This window comes from Lepeophtheirus salmonis, chromosome 14, assembly GCF_016086655.4.
Source record: "Lepeophtheirus salmonis chromosome 14, UVic_Lsal_1.4, whole genome shotgun sequence".
NCBI classification, from domain to species: domain Eukaryota; kingdom Metazoa; phylum Arthropoda; class Copepoda; order Siphonostomatoida; family Caligidae; genus Lepeophtheirus; species Lepeophtheirus salmonis.
The window spans coordinates 35,742,368-35,766,330 of NC_052144.2; the positions used below are offsets into that span (position 1 = coordinate 35,742,368).

At 30.6% G+C, this 23,963-nt stretch overlaps 1 protein-coding gene across 1 annotated transcript in view; it reads right to left on the minus strand.

Annotated features, from left to right (window-relative positions):
• Positions 1 to 14,933: 14,933 nt before the first annotated feature.
• Positions 14,934 to 23,963, minus strand: part of LOC121129126 (uncharacterized) — a 72,248-nt gene continuing 63,218 nt past the window's right edge. The window contains exons 2-3 of the mRNA XM_040724803.2: positions 16,037 to 16,216; positions 14,934 to 15,860 (exon numbers count right to left, since the gene is read on the minus strand). Coding sequence (XP_040580737.1) covers positions 15,319 to 15,860; positions 16,037 to 16,216 — 722 coding nt within the window. The 3' untranslated portion in view covers positions 14,934 to 15,318. The remainder of the gene's footprint in view (positions 15,861 to 16,036; positions 16,217 to 23,963) is intronic.

A 23,963-nucleotide genomic window follows, 5' to 3' on the forward strand; every position in this document is an offset into this window, starting at 1 on the left:
GTCAATTCAAAAACTGTAAAATACATAAACTTGATATGTCAGTACTAGAATTTCCTATCGCTGCTGAATAACATTTTTTAGCCAATAGTCATCGCAAAAGACCAGCCGTTGGAGTCAGAAGATAATTAAATGAGAAGCTAAAAGAGATCCGTTACCGTCCATATGAGAATTAAATCAAAACCAATTCAGTTGTTTGGGTTTGTTAAAAAAACATTTGATATCAATGAATTGTAATTTTTCTCTACGCGTACAGACTACGAAATTATGCGTATTTTTTCCAAAAAGAGGTTGAACATTGCAAAAACCATTGCCGGTACCCAGCAGCTTCCTGCATTTATACCTTAAATTGATACATTCGGAAATAAAGTAATGCAGCTGAGTCAAGAATTGAATCATAGATTCTTAGGGAATCAGTCACACACTCTGGATAAATAGAAAAATAATAAAATCTCTATACGGTAGAATTATATGGCTTTCGAAGACATTGAGCAAAATTTATAATTAATTCGTGTGAAATAATAAAATATTTATGTTGATAAATAATATACAAATACATATAAGACAATTTTATGAATATTTAAGTTAGCTGTTGATGGGATTTAAAGGAAGAATAAAATGGTACTACATATTTTTAAAATAAAAGAATTTACTATTATGGCAATTATAAATTGTACCAGCTTTAGGGCTGAATGAAGATGATTCCATTGAGATCCCAATTTAATTTTTTGAATACATTTAGCCAGGTACAACTAGGTTAAAGTTCTTACAAAAAATTGACAAAATCAATTTGGCGGCTTAGCAGGGGCGACATTTTGAATATTTTGCAGGAGTGTTTTCATTGTACTTTTTGAACAAATGCTTTTTTGTCTATAAAATTTGATTTAAATCCTTTGACTGTTGTAAGTATTTGAATGAAGAGAAAAAAAATCAAATTTTGTTCTTTAGACGGAGTTATTGCTTACTGAAGTTCAAATAAAGTTCAATAAATTTGTTTTTGGAAAAAAAAAATTAAATTAAATTTCAAACATTCATTTAAAAAACAGAATTCAAATATTAAATTTTCAAGAAAAACGAAAATATTTCACATTTGGGGGAGGGCTACAGCCCCTTCAGCCCATTCCCTGTGAACGCCTCTGATATATGTATTTTTGAAAAAAGATGAAAAAATATTTTTTATCACTTTTCTTCATATGTCTTTAGTTAAAAGTCTTATTATTTAATTTAATTTATATTAATGAAATGTTTAGCATATTAAATTTCAGCAAGAAACAGTTTCTAGAAATATATATCTCTACATAGAAGTATTATAACGTTGGTAATGAATAGTATACTTCCATTTTATATACTGCGACTTTTTTACTTTTTCCAATCAGTCCAATTATTTAAATGTATAATATATATGTGCTTTTTCTATCCTAAGGATACAATCATTCGAATTCCACAAATATTCCCATATACATAATTATTATTAAAGTGAGTACAGAAAATATACTATTAAGCTCCATGCCTTCACTCTACTTTTTTTATAGGCGAGTATATTTATTTTTCAAAGGATAACACTAGGGAACACGAATTTTGAAGAACTGAATTTAAGACACAAAAAAGGAATGTATATTTGAGCCAAGAATCCAAAACTGATCTCAGTCATCTGAATTCTGAAATATCTGAGGTTATAGTAATTCAGGATTATTATTGTTCAAAATTATTTTTTAACTTTAAGACAATCTCCACATGAAAAATACAATTAATAAAACTTATTTTAAGGTGTTCTATGATTATAAAACTGCTTTTATGATTATAAAAGTGTTGTTATTGAGTCTGTATCTTGTTCTGCACTTGATATATATTTTTTTATATTAATAATTAGATAAATAATGAAAAAATAAACTCTTCTTTAGATTCTTATAACTTCTTCATCATTCATAGTAATAAAGAATATCTTAGGTTATGATATAGAAAAATATTCAATGTTTAATTAAAAAAAATATGCATCTCCAAAATCTTTGTTCGATTTTTTAATTTTTAAGTGATTCAATTTTTTATAAAGGTAAACTAACAAATAGGTAACATTATCATATATTACTGTTACCTTTTTCATGCCAATTTCATGACGTAATTCCCCGTAATTAGTAATATTATAATATAATACCAGCCTTGTACAAATGAAATATAATATTAAATAATTATTTGTTATATTGAACTATAAAAATTCTCTACTCATCGTGAATTGACTCTTCATGGTTTCGATCCTGGTATTTCTTTCCAAAGGAAGGAGTCTACTCTACTCCCTTATGAGGTCTGGTAGTTTTCTTCGCATGAATTTTCATCCCGTCGTACAGAATCAATAAATACACTTTTATATAAGTTTTATTTATACGTACTTTAAATTTGGTGATTGTTTCAATGATAAAAAATGGCTTTGAACAATAATAGTCCCAAATTATTAAAATTCAGAATTAAGACAACTGAGAGAAAAACTGTGATAAGGTTTGGATTTTGCACTCAAAGATAAACTATATTAGTGGCTGCAATTAATTTGTACAAATATTTTCCCTCTAATTGTTCCCTTGTGTAATTAAATAATTTGTTTTTGCAGTGTTGGACTTTTTTTTTTAAATCCATTCAACTGTTCCTCTCTTAATTATTTTTAGAAGGGTAATCGACAACCAACTTATCAATGTTTAGGCAAATTTAGTTGGTGACATCCCACTTTTTTTCCTCGCTAGTTGACTCTTTTGAGACATGGCAAATTATAATTTTTTCTTTGTGATGTAACACATGGTCTGAAAAGTCCCAAAGAAAACAAGTTCGTTTAAAATTGGCTTTATTTATCAATATAATCTCCGTTAAGAGCAACAAAATCATTGTAGCTCCGCCCTAACATTAAATGCCACTCACATAAACACTTTATTTTTTCAGCGATAACCTCCTCATTGTAACAAAATATCTTTCCGAGACAAATATTTTTTTCGGTCAACGAACAGCCAGTAGTCGCCAAATATAGAGAGTAAGGTGAATGTAGAAGGAATTCGATGCTTAATTAATTTAGTTTTGTCATTGTTTGATTCACTTGTGACACAGTACGTGAAGCAACACTTTCTTCCTCTTTAAATGGGACCTGTTTTTAGTGATTTTGTCCTTCAAACGCTCAAATAACGCTTTATTATATTCATTGTTGATGATTTTTTCCTTCTCAAGGTAGTCCATGAATATTATGGTATGACCAACACAAAATACCGAGGCCATAATCTTTCCAGCCGATTATTGTACTTTCGGACTCCTTGGACGAGGTTCTCCAGTTTCTGTCAACTCGGGTGATGATCATTTTGATTCTGGTGTTAAGTTATGGATCCATGTTTCTTCCATTGTTACATACCCATGCAAGAATTTCAGTTTGCTACGTTTAAACATGACCAAACATTGCACAGATTCAATAGCACGTTTTTGTTTTTGATCACCCACATTTAACAGAGCTTTCTCATGTACAAATACTCATGCAATATAAAGGTAACAACCTCTTTGGATATCTTAACGATGTCATCTTACTTAGGCAACTTAACTTTCCGATCATTCAAAAAGATTTCATTGATATTTTTATGTTTTCTGTTGTTACCGCCTCATTTGGACTTTCCCTGCGTTCTGGATCATTGGTTTGTCTAGGACCTCGTTTGAAATCAGCAAACCAAAATTTAATTCTTGCTTCTGATGAAACAGAGTCCCTATAAGACTTTTCAAGCGATTGCTTCTCTTAAACTATATTTTTAATTAATAAGCAAAATTGTCTGTGACCTATTGATTTGGAAATAACAAAAGTTGCGTCAAACTTAACACAATAATACACAAACTAAAGAACAGATTGTTATGAAATTTTGACAGCTATCTTTTGAAGTTTAGTAATAGCTGTAGGGATTTCTAGGAGTGCAATGAGAAGGTAAGAACCTAGTTAACATTTGTTCCCTGTTATACGATTTTAGAGGGACAAAACGTATCTTCATAGACATAAAAATTTACAATGTACTTTGTTGTCAACTGTCGATTTTTCTTTTTTTCCCCACTTATCAGATATCTGTGTTCTGAACGTTAATTGGTTGAATTCGGATTAGCTCTTGTTAAGCTGTGAACAATTCCCAACAATGATTGATTTGTGATTGGGAAGGATTGGCTCACTTCCAACTCACTTGACACTTTTTTCTGCTTGTTCTTTAAGAAAAGGTTGCGAGATACAATTAACGTAATTACTTGCTGCAGAACAATAAAAAAGGAACAAAGAGCAAAAATATTTATCCTACAGTTCATACTCGATTAGCTCTTGGAAATACACAAACATTCAATGTATTTTCCTTTATGGTGATTTATGATTAGGGATGCCATTTTTGTAAAGAAAAAAAGAGCACGAGGATATTTACTTTGTTATGCAGTTTAAGGGGGAAAATATTGACAAGTTGGACAAGAAAACTTATTCCGGAGGGAGAAGTTAACACAATGACAAACTATTAAATAATGAACACTAAAGAAGGAAAAGCCCAAGCAACAACCTTTTTTCCTTTTCTAAGTTATATACTTAGTTGTTTCATTACAAAATCCTTGAATCCTAAGTTGTTTCTGGTATGATATAAAATAGCTGCCTCTAAGTATTTGAAGCAACAAAAGATTATTGCCTATGATTTTAATATTTAAGTTAGTTAATGTAAATCAAGAACTTCAATTCAATAGATAAATATATTCACAGAGAATGATTTATTAATTCTTAATAATAATATCTAAAAAAAATATATCCACACATTGCTAACAGTTGCCAAATAGAAATGTTCAAAAGGCTAGCTACCATATTATGTTTTATAGCCAGTCAATCTCCAAGCCTGTTATTTTAATACGATAACAGATAGACGAGAATGCTTACTTCAGAAGAAGAAGTTAAGATCAAGACCACCCATTATATAATGAATATAAAAGAAGAATAAACACCATTTTTCAATTTCTAATTTATAAATTTAGTTGCTTCATTACAAATACGACATTCTTGAATTATGAATTAATTTATGTATGATATTAAGCTGCTGCCTCTAGGTCAGTGACGGACATGTTAACCTACATTTTTAACAAATTAAGTTAAAGTTAATTATCATTTTATATTTTAATAACTAGTTAAGTTTATATTTACTAACGTTAGAGTAATTTAATTTAAATGAAATTACTGGACCTTAGTTAAGTTAATGTTAATTTCGATGATAAAATAACAATTTAAGTTCAAGTCAATTGAGAAATTTATCAAAGCTACATAATAAAAATTATTCCATCAGTCTGTCTGGCTGGGATTTTCTCCACTTCTAATTGCACGATCAAGAAAAAAATACAGATTGAAGCTCCCAACAACTGCTGTTTTGAAGCAAAAAACAATGCAAGGGAAGTTTTCTTCGTATGATAACTACCGGAGGAGGCTAATGTGGAATGAAGCACGTTTAATGACGTGACTGCTGATATTCACTTAAACTTAAACGTAGTCAAGTTAAGTTAAGTTACATTAACTTGCCCAACTCTGCTGTAGGTATCATAAACTCCAAAGGGGTATTACATATATTTTTGATTTTTAAATTAGTTAGAAAGAGAAAATGCAACAAACTTTTTTTTCTTTTCTAATTGCTAAACATCCTGTTTTCTTTACATGGATCCCTTCTTTACTCATCACAATGTATTAAAAAAATTATCAAGCTGTAATTATTATAATAGTTGCTCTATTTATTGAATACCTAAATAATATCAAAATACCATAGATTCTGAGATAAATAAAAGTTGAAATTATGAAAAGACAAAAGAATAAAAAGGTAGATATAGGTACGACTTCATAATGCAGTGAGCTGTAAACCTGAATTTGGTGTCTTTGTGTTATTCACATAGATACAAATTATATTTGAATAAATTGGGATTCCACATGGTGTAAATATGATGACAATTTTATTTACAAGGTCATTTTACTTAAATGATTTCGAAGAAATATAAAATGTACATAATTTTTAACATCAAGATTAATATGATTTTTTTTTACTTATTCTTTGTTGATGTTTTTTTTGGTAACTAGGTACAATTTTATTCTTTTACAGTTTTTCTTAATTATACAATGTAAAATTTCTTTCTTACACTACCTAATAATAATTTTTAAATCATGGAACTGTAAATTTAATACAGATCACAAATACAAAATATAAAATCTCAACTGGTAAGTTCAAGTATTTGTTATGGTTCTGTAAATGAACCCATGCATGGAAAAGTCCAGTCTTTGACAATTTATGGCCTGCAAAAGCCTTTTGCCCATAGATTCCCGTTTTTTGTTTATTAATCCCATATATTGTGTTTTCATAGATTCAATGACTAGTAATCTCCGAATCTGTTGATTTCCCAGTCCCTTATGAAATTAAAAAAAAAAAAAACTATCCCTCGGTTCAATCTCCTTTACACGTACTTTTATGTTTTTAGGAACTCTCTTAATCTCCAATTCTTTAAGGTAATTCGAATGACGGTTTTCATTGAAATTTCACCAACATAATCAAATTTATTTTTTATTGACATGTCTGACACATAGGTAGTCGTTTATTCGTTTATTGTTAGCCCAAAACAAATTATTCATGTGAATGATATTTTTAGACTTCTGTATGTATTGACATATTTAGCTAATTTTTGGAAATGTGACTTCACTATATTTACTAAAGTTTAAAAAAGGATAATTACCAGATGTATGAAAAAGGTACTCATACTGTGAGTTGAAGTCTTTTAAATTGTAGAGAATCATTATAATGATAGGAGAGAGGGGGCTATTGTTATTTATAGCATGTTCTATAGGGAACAACTTCTCCCAAAGGGAGGCTAAGGGACCTTTGATAGTAAGAAATCACCACAACGTTATCCTTAAATAACTTATAATTTATTGTTGATATTTTTTCACTTATTAATCTGTTGTATTTTACTTATTTACTCGAGAGGTGCAAGAAAATCCTCATATGGATCAATTTAAATAGGTCAATTGTGAACATTTTATTGGACAAGAAGATTTTCCTAGCTGATCAAGTTCACACCCGCTGGAACAACTGTTGGCTTGTGGAAACAAAAGAAATGTTCAAGGGGTTTACCACTCAAAATATCCGGTCCCAACAATAGTCTTCAGTGTTGTGGCTTCTGATGGAAAGAAGATGCCTTTCTCATTTTTCAAGGCTGGACAGAAAATCGGCCAGGAGGCCTACTATAAGGTGCTTCGGTACACCATTTTCCAATGGTTGAAGACCAACAAGCCGGAGGATAACTACGTGTGAACTCAGGACGGTGCCCACTCTCACACATCCACCAAGTCCGAAAAGTTATGTGCAAATAAAATGGTTCGATTCTCGTCCAAAAGATATGACCCCCTCCTTCCCCAGATTTGAACCCAGTGGACTAATCCCTATAACTTTTTTGATTTTAAATAAGTTTAGAAAACGTCTTTTTTGTTTTTTTAGTTGTTTTTTTGAGACGTCTCCATAAGCTCAAAAATGGTTTTTGAATTTTCATTTATAACCCTCCTACGTTCAACGGTATAGGCACCCATCAAGAACACGTACACAGACAGACACAAACTCTATTTTACATATGTATATATACAGATTACCTTGCTTCCACTAAAGAGACTTTAAGGAATGAGGGACAACGGCGGTGGAGTTTAAACTGTCTCAGGGTCCAGCAATTCAACTGTACAACTGTGCACCATGGTTTATTTTGTGATATTAGAAGGGTACCTTGATACTCAGGGACGCAACGGCAGATAAATTTAACTTTCCTTGGGCACAGCAGTTCACCTACACAAACTGTGGCCCAGGGTGATTAAAGTATATTAGAAGGGTTCTTTGGTACTTAAAAAATCGACGGCTGTGGAGTTTAAACTGCCTTGGGTCCTACAATTCAACTGTCCGACATGTGGGGCAGGGTGCAATTTGGTATATTAAAAAGGGTACCTTGATGCTCAGTGAAGCGGCTGCGAATAAATTCAACTTGCCACTGGCCTCGAGCAGTTCACCTACACAACCTGTGGGCCAGGGGATATTAAAGTTTTTTAGAAGGGTCCCTTGGTGCTTAGAAAATTGGCGGCGGGGGATTTTAAACTGTATTGGGGCCCAGCACTGTACTCCACAATGAATTACACACAATGTTTTTGTCCGCAAACTTTTTACCACAATCATTTTACCGGACACTGATACAACAGTGTCACTCTGGCAACGTAAAAAAATCATTGGAAAACGCTGCAATTGCCCCCCAAAAAAATAAGAAAATTGACTTATTGATTAAAGCTAATTTATCTTTAATAATATATATTCTATGTAGGAACAAAAGCACAAGAACTGAGATCGATAAGCAATATATTGCAGTCTCGTATCAACTTTGTCGGTTCCGGTTCTAGAGGTTTAACAACCAACCCGTTTGAACCGCTAGAACCACAAGACCGCTAAGGGCGCAACCTTGGTAAATATTTATATATGGTTAGAACCCGCTCAAGCCGTATCTCAAAGTTGAATTCACCGACAAAATCTTCCATTATTAAGAAATCTACCTCATCAAGTTAATACAGAGGTTGTGTGAGGAAGAAAAAATTACATAAGTTATAATTGGAGTTGACATAAATGTAATGAAAAAGCTACGTTTCGAAATTAGAAAAGGAAAAACGGCTGATGCGTGTGCTCTTTTTTCATTATTTAATACACCTTTGTGGTATTATTTTCTCCCTCTGAAGTAAATATTCTCATCTCTCTTTGGTGTAAATTGTTAAGAAAATATATTAAATTAAATATATATGAATATAAATATATTTACTATATTTTCTCTGCACAAATGGTATTTTAAATGTATAAGGTTCTCCTCGTTATAAACGTAACTCATTTTACCTCCCAAAAAAATGATAATCATTTAACAGGCAGTTGATTTTAACAAGGGTCTTAATTAAGTAGTACCGCATGTCTTGCTCCTGCCTTTTATTTTCAACGATTCTTCTTTATATTTATTATTTTAATCAAATATGTTTTTCAATATTTTATATGTGTTCATCAATCACTGGTCATCAATAAGACAAACTGAATCCACAAATTATAAGTTATCAGTAGAGAAAATCTATTATGAAATTTGTCAAAAGTTTGGGAGATAATCTGAGTTGCTAAGTTGAAGAGAAAAATTAAACAGTTTCCAGAATGTCTTGGGCTTTTTATTGGTTATTTTTTGTGATTACAGAGATTAATAAAAAAAAATGAATAATCCCATTAATAGGTTTTTAATAATGAACAATAATATGGACAGATTTTTTCGTTTTGATTAGAAGAATATTATTACAACTTTGGCAATCTAAATATTTAAAATAGTTTTTTCTTAAAAATATATACCTATAATTAGATAAGGATATTTTCAAATCCATTCTTATAAAGATATGATGTTCTAATATGACAAAAGTTATCTTATTTATCTTGACCAAAAGTTCATTAAAATATTGCCAAGAGACAATCTTTCAGCTTTTATAAAAAATAAATATATCTTTAATGATCAATGCTTGTGTAAATTGAAACCATTTTTTATCATGGTGAATAAGTTTTAGGTCTATCATCTAAAACTTTAGGCGTTTCTTGTAAAATTGTCAATTATTATTATCATACAAGGATTAATAGACCCATGGATATACATACATGTCTATGCAAATGTCTAGTAAGCATTAAAAATCAGGTACTATACATGTCTCCACTATTTATATTTTCTTGAGGAGATGCATCGAATTGATGGTTTTTTTTTTCCAAAAACATAAATCATCTCTTAAGTTATTACGAAAAACGACATAAGTTTTGTTTTATAATACGTTTACAAATTTCACAAACACGTACTCACAAAATATTTTACATTTGTTAATCAATCCTAATTAGGCGAGAGACTATTATTTATATTTTTTTATATTAAACTACTTTGGTCATTTAAAAATGTTGGTCTGAATTAATCACATAGTAAAGTTTGGGTTTAATGAACCCATAAAATAGGTCTTGATCGGTTTCATTGAAAATCTGGTCTGAACGAATTTTATAGACGAATTATTGATGAAATCTTGTGTGTTTCCATATTATAAACATTGATACAATGACGTCATGTGAAGTTTAAAGTGTTTCAAATGTCACGTAGGTACCTTTATTATATCCTCTATCCTTTCCCCGAAAAGAAGCTAAAAAAAGGGCTTAAAGTCAGTTAGTAATAGTTACCCTACTTTTCAACAATAAAAATATTATACAATAATTGTTCACAACTTAACGAGAGCTAAGTCTATTTCAAACAATCAACGTTCAACACTTTGATAATAAAAAAATAAGCAAAAAAATCTACATCTAATTGGGTAAAGCCGTGATGATTGATACTCATTTTAAAGAGATGTGGAGAAAATCGGTCAATAGAGTGAAATCAGTCAACGATTTAACTTTGATACACGGTCTAATACCGCGATTTTGACCAAAAAATATTTATTTAGAAGCTTTATTAAATTAACATACTGAGAAATGTCTACGTACGTACATTGATGAATATTATCCCATAAGATTTACATGACTAAATGCAAACAAAATGGAATTAAAAGTCTACTAAATAAGCCATTTTAAATGTTGTTGCTAAAGATTTTTCTTATGAGGACAATCACTAAGAAGGAAATCATGAATGGCCAATCACACTCTCTTAGAAACCAATTGTGTAAGAGGTTATTCATTCATGATCATAATCGTTCATCAGACCATTCATCCTAAATACTTTTACATCCATTCCATTGTATATTGTTTACTTTAATAACTACGAAGGAATAATAACGTCTGACAATGCACAATGGATCAGCTAGAGAAAAAAAGAGTGACAGCCATCATCAGGCTAAATCAATTACAGTCGTACTTTACTTCACACAGTTTTTTTTTATTTGTTTTCATATTATTAATTATTATTATCACGAGGATTCTAAGTAAACAAAATATTTTTTTAAAAACCTTCATAAAAACATTTAAGCCACCCAAAGACCTTGAGAATGGACACACTACTGGTAGACTGGAAGATAATTTCCAAGAATACATACACTTAATACTATATACTTTTTGTATCAAGATAAAAATATGCATACAGTACATATGTACATAAGAGCATAATATTTATCACGTCTTTTATTGTATATCGCAACCTTTCCTACAAAAATAAATATACAACAAGGTACAAAATCTTTGGATAATTAATTACCCAATTCATCCAAACTCCAGAATTTTTTTAAATGTTCAAGATCTTCTTTGAAAGCATATTTCACAATTATACAAAATACATACTAAAATGAACTATAATATTCATTTAATAAAAAGGTGACTATATTTTGATTTGCAAAAAAGAGGACACCTTGTTATCTTTATTTTATCTCGCAAGTGGGGTTACGCCGCATAGTTTAGGATGTGTGTAAACAATTGATGAATTTATTTATTAAATTTTGTATTATGGATTATTTTTTTAGAAAAAGGTTTTTTCAATTAAGATATTTTGGATTTTTACTTTAATTAATTCCCTATTCAATTCGTTTTTTTATTAACAAATACCGTGTGTCCTTCATAAAACTGCATATTTCATGAATATTTAAAAAGTTACTGGACGCGCCGGAGAAAAAATACATATTTAAGGAAAAGAAAACGGTTGATCACCCTAATTTAAAATAAATAAATAGAAACAGTTATATGACAAAATGATATAAATAAAATGAATACTGGATTTCGTAGAGTTTTGATATAGAGAGGGACCAGACTCTAATCGTTGTTTTTTTTTCACTGAAGATATGATACCCACTGGGATAGGCGAGATGCATTTATGATCCTTTGAAATTTTGATACTATTGTCTCTATATTGTGATTGTTATTTTATTTATACTATAACAGATGACTATCAAACAGTTCGTACTCCTCCAGGATGATATGGAATATCTTTATGTTCAGAATTTTGAGTTTTTCAGTTATAGTGTAGGTGTTTGCCTGATAATTTTTTCATTTTATAGTAAACTAGCGGTAAAAATCTGGCATTGGCCGGAATTATTAGGGTCGACGAACAGACAAACTTTGCTTTTTATCAAATAGAATATAATTCCCCAATAAATCATTAGCGTCACTCTCCTTTTTTCATTATCACACTCATACGTGATGCTCCAGGGAGTATTTAAGTTTCTAGAACACTCTCTGGTTGGGCTTTATCTACACACACTTGTTGTTAAAATTGAGTCTTCAACTCAATTTTTTAATATCAAGTATATACACAGTCCTAAAATACACTCAAAAATGACTTAACGGACGAATACATGGATAATTGTTTAGAGCGTAACAAGGGCTAATTTGAATTCAATTAATCAAAGTTAGAACCCTGACATTTCTGAAATAAACAAAGATTAAATGTATTAAGCAGCTGACTCTACGAATTATGAACTCAAAAAAGATATTATATATGATTTGGATTTTATATTCATTCATATAAATAAAATAATATGATTATGTCATATCGATAACATTATTTTTAAAAGGCTGAGTTTGCAAGTAGAAACAAAAGTTCGATAAGAATTAGAAAAATGAATAGTTGATAAAAATACAGCTCTAACACAATTGTCCCAAAATATTTTTGCAGAAGGACAATGTTCCAAACGGATTTTTTGGTGAAGGACCATTTGTGATATTTGGGCGAAAAATGCTATTAAATTTATCGATATATTTTAATTCCATTTAAAATGATAGTATGATATACAACTATATATGTCATACATGTGTGCGCGTCTAAAACTGAACACTCTGAAATTTTTAAGAATAGTTAAATAATTCTGTAATTTTTAAAGTGGTCGACGAATTAATTTATTTAACATGAAAGTCTTAGACACATGTCTATTCAATATGGGCGCCCATGTTCTCCACTACCAACTCCAGCCTGGACCGGAACTTGCTGCATGACTTGGCGATGAAGCTCTGGTCGAGGTTGTCTCAGGCATTCTTGAGGGCAGACTTCAGCTGGTCCTTAGACTTGTATTGGACTCCCGACAGCATCATCTTTAAACACCCAAACACTGCGAAGTCATGCAGCGAACAATCAGGCGAGTAAGACCTTTTTCTTAAGCTTGTTGAGAAGAATCTTTGACCTTGTGAGGCGGTTTTCCTTGTCTACAGGCTTGACGAGGGTTTCTCTTGTAAACCTTTACGCCAAAATCTTTCTTAACTAGCCTCTCCATGGTCCTTTTACTGACGTTGAACTCCCTGGAGAGGCCGCTGACGGTGACCTTGCCTCTCTTGTCCTCGACACACTTTTTCACGGCAGCAAACATTTCGTCCGACCTTCGAGGCCTTGACTTAGATCTTGTGGTCGCCTCAGGAGTCCCTTTGGTTACCACGCTGTAAACGGTGGTGCGGCTGCAGTTCAGAACCTTGGCAAATTCAGGGGGAGTTTTTCCCCGCGCGGAAAGTACCAAAATTGCTACTCAACGTCTCTCCATATTATCGGCTGTTGTTTCACCGTTGCTATTTAGATTTTGCTGGAGTTTTGTTTATAACTAGTCAAGACCCTTGCCTTGAATTATAAACCGGGTTCAACTCAATAAAATTACGAATGGCGTAAAATTTAATGGAGTGTTCAGTTTTAGACGCGCACACCTGTATATGGAAACAGTTGTACAACCTGAGGGCCAGGTTGTATTTCTGGGTATTTCAGGGTTTCTGAATGCCCAAGGAAGCGGTACCTGAAGAATTTAACCTACTTCATCTACACTACCAGTGGAGCGGAGTGTATTTTAGCATATTTTTAGGGGTCCTTGATGCTTAGAAGCGAGGCAAAACTGCTTTGTGGCCCAACTGTACAATTTGATGGCTGGGACGTATTTTTTGATGTTTAGAGAATCTGTAAGGATGAAATTTGACCTATGCCAGGACCCATCTGTTCACCTGCACAACTTGTGGTTCAGGGTGTGTTATGGCATATTATGAAAGGATCAGCTATGTAGTTTAAACTGTTTTAGGGCCCGGTGCTTTAATTGTACAACACTTTTTGGCTTTGGGATTTTCAATGGGGTATTTCATGGCAAGTTTCTTCATCATTCAATAATTTTACCGTCCAAATAAATTAAATTACTCATAACCACATTGTTTACAGTGATGTTACTTCACGATTATATTACCTACAAAATTTTTGTCTCTCAATCATACTGTGCGCCACAGTTTTACTGCGCAACGATTTGGTCTGCAGCAACTTTCTTACCACACTAATTTTACAGTAAACTACTACTTTGCTGTGCTTATGTAATGTTTATTAACAAATATAAAATATTTTTCTCCAAAAGAACACTCAATAATTTACATATATAGCATATGAACAATACCTATTTATCACAATATATTTTTAAATTGAATTAAAATTTGCAATCGTATGTATCAATAAATTGCTATATCATTTTTGGGCAACTGATCGAAATGGCCCACGGCGAAATGTCTGTTCAGCAAATTGTCTTTGGGTGAAATTTCCATTCGGAAAATTGTCCCTCGGTAAAAAAGTTTTCGGCCAAAAGTCACCTCACGTAAAACTACATATTAAATCTTATGTGAGTCGGAAAAGACTTAGATTTTTATGAACAAAAATTGTGTTTTCAAAAATGAATAGGCTGCTCCTGTAGTAAATATTTCAAACAAACTACATGCACAATATATAAACCAAGTAATCCGAATAGTAAATCTATAATTAATCTTCTTCAAATAGTTAAGCATCCCTAGTTGTATATCCATTTAAGTTCATGATGTATATCATAACATACATATAATATGTACATAACTAACTGGTTTTGAACACTTAAATCTATGGATAACTTGGATTCAAATAATAAATAACTAATTGATAAACCTATTAATTTAAAATTAGACAAATCATTCGAGTTTTCATTTATTTGTCAAACCAATTTTGATCTTACTCTAATTATTAATTATTACATGACTATATTTCAATATGAAGCTTTATAAATGATATTTATATATGTTAATTTATGTATGTTATGTATAAGAGTCCGTATCACAGTTGAAGATCTGAAGAGGAGTTCATTTCATCTGTTGTATGGCAAGTCATGTGTTTGTGTATACTTTGAGCAGTTCAGGAGTCATGATTAACTAATTTGTAATTAAGCTCTCTTCTTTTGTCAACATAAATACATCTATGTACAATGTACATTTTCCTTTCTTTATTTTTGAAGGAAGATATGTAGAAGACATGTAACATCCTTCTAATATGTCATACAACCATTTTTTTACGAATATTTTTTTAATTATTGAACAACAACAACATAGAAAAAGGAAGGATCAAGAACAGAACTGAGGAAAGGGAAGACGAGGTATTCTCTGTAGGAGACGACGGAGGTGGATCACTCTGATTTGGAGGTTTAGCCTTCTCAATTACATCGATCTTCTCCTCATTTTCAAAGATGTAATCATCTGTTAATACAATTTCGAAATCATCCTTCTCAGACGTTTTTGAGATGATCTCATCTTTTATATCATTATTGATATTAGTATCAATATCTATGGTGGGTATTATGGATGTAGGGAACTCTGTTACTTCCTCTTCTATTGAGCCAAAATCATTTGATTCAGTAAATGTAGAACTAAACCCTCCCGAAGATTCAAAAAAATCCTCATCATCCGTCAAAATATTTCCAGACTGTGAATCCAGATACGTAGTGGGATCGATTAATCGGCTTTCTGGTGTGTTACATTCATTCTTTGAGCAATAACAATAAGTGACGTTGTTGGCCTCTTTGCATACGTCCAATCCGAGACGAGCGCAGGATCGAAGGAAGGAATTCCCTTTAAAGAAGAATAAACGTAAATAAATCGTCAAATAATCATAAAAGGAAACGAAAATAAAAATATTTTTCATACAAAAAAAAAAAAAAAATTCTTTATAGGATTAATAGTATTATCATTTTGAGGAAAGTTTTCTAGCAAAAGAATGTCATATCAAATATCATATTACTACTCACCTTGAAACTGAGTCAAGCAACCCACACTATCTTCGGGACATTCCTTAATAAAATCTTCTCGTGCAGAATCGTGAAACTCTTCGCATCTACGGATTTTTTCTCCACTGAACTCCTTTATTAAGCTGAGGACCTCGTGATCCTTCTTCTTAATGGATGGGATGCACACAAAGCATCGGTGAGCTAAAACAAACAAAAATACATTAATGCTTATTATTGTATGTGCATTAGTCTAGAATAGAATCTATTCATTAGTAACAAAGGGTCATTAATGGAAAGAGGTTTTATAAAAGCATAATAAAGTGCAACCCTTATGTGAAATGGTATCTTATTAAAGGAGACTCATATACATACAAAAGCTCCTCTGATATAATTGTTCTTAAAAAAATACTTCATGTGGATTCATTTATTGATAAGACGTTATCTAGCACGTTTCTAATTCATTCATATACTTGTCAAATGGGTACTTACTGTAACCAAAATAAAAAGGCAATATGTTATTAATTGAACGTGTGTTAAAATAATCTTCTTTTTTTTTTTCATGAAAGGACTCATAAGAACGACTAAAGGGTGCGTCGTTTATTTAAGCAATTTATATTTTATAAACTGACAATTGCTATTTGATCAAGTACATATATTGACTCAATATAGGTACAATCATAAAGTAGGGCAAGCTTACAATGTGTTCACATAGTTAATTAGAATAAGAACTAGGTAGAGTGTAAATCTCCACTTAAGGTTATTTTTTTCTATTTGAAATATCTTTATGAAAACTATATAAAAACATCCATTTGAGATCTATAGCCCAATTTATTTTAAAGTTACGGTCAATTATGCATTTCTAATGAACGTTTTGTGTTACCATGCCATTGATATCTCAAAATTTAATGGTCTCTTATGATGCCCATATATAATCTTTGTAACTAAATTTGATCAAATTCTATTTGTAAAACTTGCCGTAATTCTTGTGAATAAAAAGAATAGGTGAAAACATAACCTCCGTTCAACTTCGTTAAGGGAGTAAATAGAGTCAAATTGTCTACAAAAGATTATGATTAGATACATTGCTAATCATAATTTTAAAAAAGAAGTTTTTATATAATAAATTATCTCGACAATTATAGAAATCCACTTATCTCTAAATTAGTCATAGTGATAAGTGAATTAAATTTTTTATTCATATCAAGTAAATTAATGCAGGTGGAGACTAAGGTCAGATTCAACCCTTTTTGCTTCTGGCTCAGTTAGCTGATTTGACATAGACATGTCTTAATTTAAAACAGCATATATTTAACATATTTCTGTTATTATTTAAATATTTTTAGTCAAAAATATATTTTTTTTTTATTTGAAAAATTAAATTTTTTGTAAAAAAAATCAAGAGTCAATAGCTATTCCAAATTTAAGTTCAAAATATTAAATTTTTATAAAAATATTTCCAAAATCCTTAGTTACTCAAAAAAAATTAAGTTTTTAGGAAAAAAAATCAAATTTTAAGGAAAAAAATTTCAAAAACCCTCAGCTATTCACAAAAAGTTACAAAAATCTAGTTATTCACAGAAAATTATATATATAAGCGTTTTTAGCTACGTGTGACTATCGTTAGAAAAAACGAAGAGTACACTTAAGGATTCTTTGAGGAGTAATCTTTTATGTTAATAAAATAAATCTATATAATAAAGCAAGTTTTGTATGTTCGTCAACAACTAATAACTCCGAGCAATGCCGGGAATTACGTCCATTTCTTCAATAAAAGCAGGATGTGTTTGAAAGATATCCGTGAGTGAGTAACACTTTTATTTATTTTATTATCATTCATAGGGCACAAGAAACCAATTACATACCTTCCAAGAACCTTATCAGGATTTATGTATATGTACAATCATACTTATTATGGACATACACGCAAATAATATGTGTATGCTAAGTAAAAAGATAAATTCATGGTAAGAAGAACTTATAGAGCTTATATGTACATAATGTTAACATACTCTGAGAATCTTTAAAAAAGATGTGTTTTGTAGAAACCTTATTTGATGTTGTTATTTTTTATGACATCCAATCTTACATTTTTTTATAGGGAATATAAAATATAGGTTCAAACTCTCATTTACATCCAAACTTGTTCTACATAGATAATACGCACGTGTATCAATTAATTTATTTTGTAGTCTGTACATTTTTCTAAAAAGAGTCATTGAATAGATAAGAATATCAACTTAGATATCTACTAAAAATCTACTTGACCGCACATGACTGTTATATGCTTTAGACCACTTGTTCAGCAGACAGAAGAATCACTGCTGACAAAATTTTACAAATTTCTTCCAATTTTTCAAAATTAGATCCATTAGATAATGGAATAAATTATATAACCAAGTAACAACATAAAATATGTTCATATTATATTATATTATAATGAAAAATATAATCTTTTTTGCAAGATATGGCAATAATCTTAATATATATTTCATATCTCTTATTTGGCACAATAAACTCTTCATATTTTTATGAAAAATTCCAAGGACAGACAGTTAAGGACCGGTCGTATGACTGGACTGGACCGAATAAATAAGAACCGACTCAACACTAATAAAAACCACTTACAGACTGTTTTAATCACAAAACAACCAATATATAGGGTATTGTAAGTCATGTTTGTGTAAAAGTGGCAATATTGCGTTTTCGAGCATGGCTGAGATCAAAATTATATCGCAAAGCCACCTGATTGACCTTGAATCTGATTAGTCCTGCGCCATTTCAAAAGTGGGACCTAAAATTCGGGCACTTGTAAATGCAAAAGTTTCATTAACTTGTATGCGTTTAGTGTTACATTTTTAATATGCTTTTTATGGGCCAAATAAATTGAGAGAAAAACAACAAATCTTTTTGTTTGTATTTTATTTCCATGTGATAACTGTAAAATGATGCAAAAAAGCAAAGCGTATATTTACACACTAAACATTGCATGGGTTAAAATTGAATTTGTCAAAGACGGATGTTGTGGTGGGAAATGGAGAGTTTTCTCATAAAAATGTGGGGAATTGGAGACAAAAGGTTAAGATTCCCTGCTTTTTGAGTTAATTTACCCCCTTCTTGCACAAAGTCATATTTTTCTACTGGGGACAAAAAAAAACTGACTGTGGTAAAGTTTAAGGCCTCTTATGCCATTTTATATCAAAGACCATTTTAATTAAGAAAATATTGAATTTTTGGGTTAAGATGATCGTTTTAAGCCTCTTATACAGTCTCAAATATAAAATAAGATTATACTTTTAAAATATTGTACACCTCGTTCAAAGTATGTGCTCAATGATTTGCACTTTCTCTATTTTATCAGAGGTAAAGAATATTAAAATAGCAGAATTTAACTGTAGTAAAAGTAATTTTTGTTGAACAAAAATAAATAACTTTACCTTTAAAAAATCAGGAAAACCGTAAATGCTTCTTTTTATAAAAATTAAAATGACCAAAATTACATCACAAATGGGACCTTGAATAAAAATACAAACCCTAAAATGCATCATATGTACGTAGTAATTCATATGACTAAAAATACGAATGTACATCACATCTGTGTTATAGGAAGCCTCTGATCCCAATTTATCAAAGATGGATTGACAAGTTGCAATCAACAGATATTTATCGATTACATCATCAATTCTTTTTTTAAACAAATGGATCTAACAAATGATTAAAAATATTACGTAATTTTTTTGCATGATGAAAAGGTCAAAGATAAAGTGCATTGACATAATAAACATTTTTGCTTTCAAGTTTTTAATTTGAGTTATAAATAAATTTTACAAATTGCAAACTGCACGTGTAATAACTAGTGTTGGATCGGTCATAATATATAACCAAGGACTGCAGTCAAGTCTTGTCCCACATGTTAGTCCTTAAAGAAGGTAAAATTGATCCCTTGTGACGTCATTGAGGTTGTTATTCCTTTTTTAGTTATTTTTTAAAATAATATAATAAATTGTATAACAAGGTAAAAAGATAAGATGTATGTAATGAAAAAAGGAATATTTTTTTGCAAGATATATGGAATAGTCTAAATACCTATCTTATTTACCTAAAGAAACATTCGATATTTTTATGAAAAAGTTTAAATCCTTTAACAATTCAAGTTGAATGATTCATTTTTTCATATTTATGATATATTTAAGTACTTTTATTTCACTTTCTATTTGACAAAACAATTACAGATTATACTTTTACATTAAAACCAAATATTTTTACTAATTTATCTAATAAACTATTAAAAAATTGTACATGAATATTAAAAAGTAGTTTCAATCATTTAATTAACATTAAAGTACATCACAAGCCATGCATACACCATAACTTCTGATTATACAATAGAACTTTAAAATACTTTAAACATAGATGTCTCAATTTAAAAAAAAACCATATATTTGATGAACGAATCATTTGCTTCAAATATAAAAAAAACTTACATATAAATGTTTCTAGTTTTTTTTCTTTCAAATATTAAAAAAAAAATGTATTTAGCAGCTAAAAAAATATTCAAAACTCACTTTTGATGAATCATTAAAAAACATAAAATATGTCAATCTTAGCTATCAAACAAGAAAAAAAAAACCAGTTAATTTTTTTAGACACTGGTATCTCCTGTTTGCAATAGGGATGAACTTTGTACTTACACTTCTATAATGAGTTAAAATACCATGAATTACAGTTTAAAGCCTTTATTTGACGAATGTAAACTTAATGTGGCCTCAATATGACCTTTCCAAGTAAATATATCAATTTCTTATTTCCTGATCGTGACGATGAATTTTTGTTAGTTTAAGTGTAATGCGCTGTGCCTTCAATCACTTTTGAGAAATTTTGAACGTTTATTGTGAAAAAAGGGTTACAAATTTAATTTCCAAAGTATGCCCATTCGCTAGCAACATATTTTCTCCATCTTTCAGGGAATTTATGAAAGCCTTTCCAAAAAAAAGTGTTCTTCTTTGGCTGCAAACCAGCCATCGATCCATTTCTTTGGCTACAGCGAGATAAGCGAAGCGTAAATCATTGAGTTTGTGGCATATCGGTGCAAACAGTGATTTCAGAAGGATCCAGGTCTGATGAGTAAGCCACACGAGTAAGAGGTTCCCAGTTGTACGATTCAACAAGCTGGTGGGTGCCTATAGAGCGATGCGGTAGTGCGTTGTCATCCAGGAAAATTACCTTGTGTTGCCTGGCTTCATATTTTGGATGTTTTGGGGGTATATCATGGTTCAAATCGGCCAATTGTTGTTGGTTTTGATCCCCATTAACAGTTTGACCGGGTTGTAGAAGGTCATACCATATGACACAACACTGGTCCCAGAACACACACAGCATTGCCTTCATTTCTTTCATCTTCATTTATCACGTCAAAATCACCCCCTTTTGGAATTTTTCAAACCACTTGAAGCACTGTGCTCTGCTTAGAAAATGTCCACTGTAAGCTTCCACAAGCATTTGATGGGCTTGAGAAGCGTTTTTCTTCACACAATGAGATATTTTTACGAGCGAAAAAAGTGCGTTTTTGAATGAAACTAACGAAACAATAAATTAAATACTGTTGACACATGTCGAAATAAACATTTAGATTTTTGGACCGGTTTATAATGTCTAACTGGCGACACCTAGGGACCAATAGCAGGAAGTCTCATTTCATAGGAGCATACCTAGTACACAACAGTTCCGTTTTCGAAATAATATCCCACATCCTCCCAGTAAACATACAATTTCTGCTGAGGGACCATCAAAAAACTTAATTTGGTAATGTTTGAAGCCTCTGAGGTCTTTTTTTTAAGCAAGTTACAGGCTATTTAATTTGAACAAAATACAATTCTTGACTCATTGTATAATATTTAGGAAGTACACGAGGCGTAACAATTACAATTTTATTTCCAAGAATCCCAATTCATAATAGATGGTCTGTACAAACCTAAAATCGGTCTAAAAGGCTCAAACTTTGACAAAGTGTGTCTCTTATTTATTGCTCCAGCCAAAAAGGTCCAGGTACATTGAATAAATAAGTACCCAAAAATTGAAAAGTTCAATGTAAATATAATCACGTGCGAACAATTTTATGATCTTTTAATGTTGATAGAATAAGCTTCACGTAAACCTATGTACAAACCTATAATGTGTACATTTTACAATTTAAATACAATACCTTTTAAGGTAAAGATTTATATAAAAATGAAGAAAATGATTTTTTTTTCATTCATGGCTTTCAACGGGTAATTCCTCAAACACGCAAAGAATTAGAATCACTATTAAGTAATAACTCAAGATTAAATTAATTTCATTTATCAAATAGTTATTAATATAGTTTGTTCATTGAGGTTCATTTGCCATTCTTACATCTTTTAATGTTAACCAAAATATCGATAGCGTTGTGAATAATTTGACCGGTCAATGAATAAAAAATAAATCAAAACTTGACATGGTACCCTAATAATTTGAATAATATTTCTGGGGGTCAGCAATATTATATATATATATTTTTTTTTTTTGAATTTTATAATAATATATCCAAAAATTAAAGTTTTTTTGAAAAAAAATAGAAAAATCTACAACTGAAATTTTTTTATAACAAATTTTTTTAATTAATTAATTTTTTTTTTTTTTTTGGGGGGGCTTCAGCTATTCTAGTCCATCATATTTATAGGTTTTAAGACTCGGATTAGTTACGTAGGTCAGTCAATAACATGTACAAAGTGTTGCGAAATAGGTAACTTTGCAAAAAATTGTATCAATCAGTTTGTGAAATGGGGAGATTATCTTAAGTCAGTTAAAGAAGTTTTATTCGAAGACTATGCAATGGATAATAATATAACAAGTGAAAACATTGATAATGGTTCCGCCATTGTTGACAAGACTAAGGATAACACAGATAATGTTGTAGATTCAGATGGGAATAAAAATACAACTAGTCAAGAAAACATTCCTGAAAATGACAGAGTAAACATTTGTACTGTCCAAAAAAAATTTACACTAACCGAAAATACAACTCCGGCGGGGACATTTTGTAATAATGAAAACATTTTAGTATCGAATATTTGCGAAGGAATTAGTTCAATCTATGATTATATTAGCAGCTCTACATAAGGACACAAATGAAAAGAGAATGGCAAATAAACCCCCAAAGAATCTTATTGATATTAATAAACAGCAAATTTTGTCCCAGTGTTTTTGTTCTCCATCAGTTGGGAAACAAATTAAGCAATTGTGGAGCTACGAATAAATAATAGGTATTCTTTTTGTTCATTTTGTCTAGAAAATGACTCCAGTCCAAGGATTAGAAGAATAAAATTAAACGAAACACAAAAACCCTCAGAAGTTAAGAAGGATAGCTTATAATAATTTTCAGGTCACAATGAGTGGTTGGAGAATTTTGCTTTCCTAAATATTGTAAGAATTTATAGCTCCTGTTTTTTTCTTCTGAAAAGAACTGCATTAAAAATTAACATTAAGGACAACAAAGCTCCTGGTCCTAATGGAATAAGAAACACCGATGGATTTATTATTTAGTGTGTGATTTTTTGATTGTTGGAATGTTTAACTGTTTTTAGATGTAGATCTTGGCTAGGAGTACTAATTTGAAGCTAAAATGTTTATTTATGTTAATACAATTCAATTCCTCCTAGCAATTTCGTATTATAATATTTTATGTTTATACATATATACATAACAAATTTGTAAAATAAAACATTTCTCAGGTGGCCAACAACAACAAAATTCCCACGCAAGTACAGCATGTTTTTACGACTCTAAACATCACTTACTCTTACTTAATTATGTTTAGTAAATGTATTTTCAAAAGCAGTCTTTCTCAAGACTGTTTCTGGTTCTAAAAGTTATAGACTTATGTAAAAAATGAAACATTGAAATAAATATATATTCGAGGAAATGGAAGAAT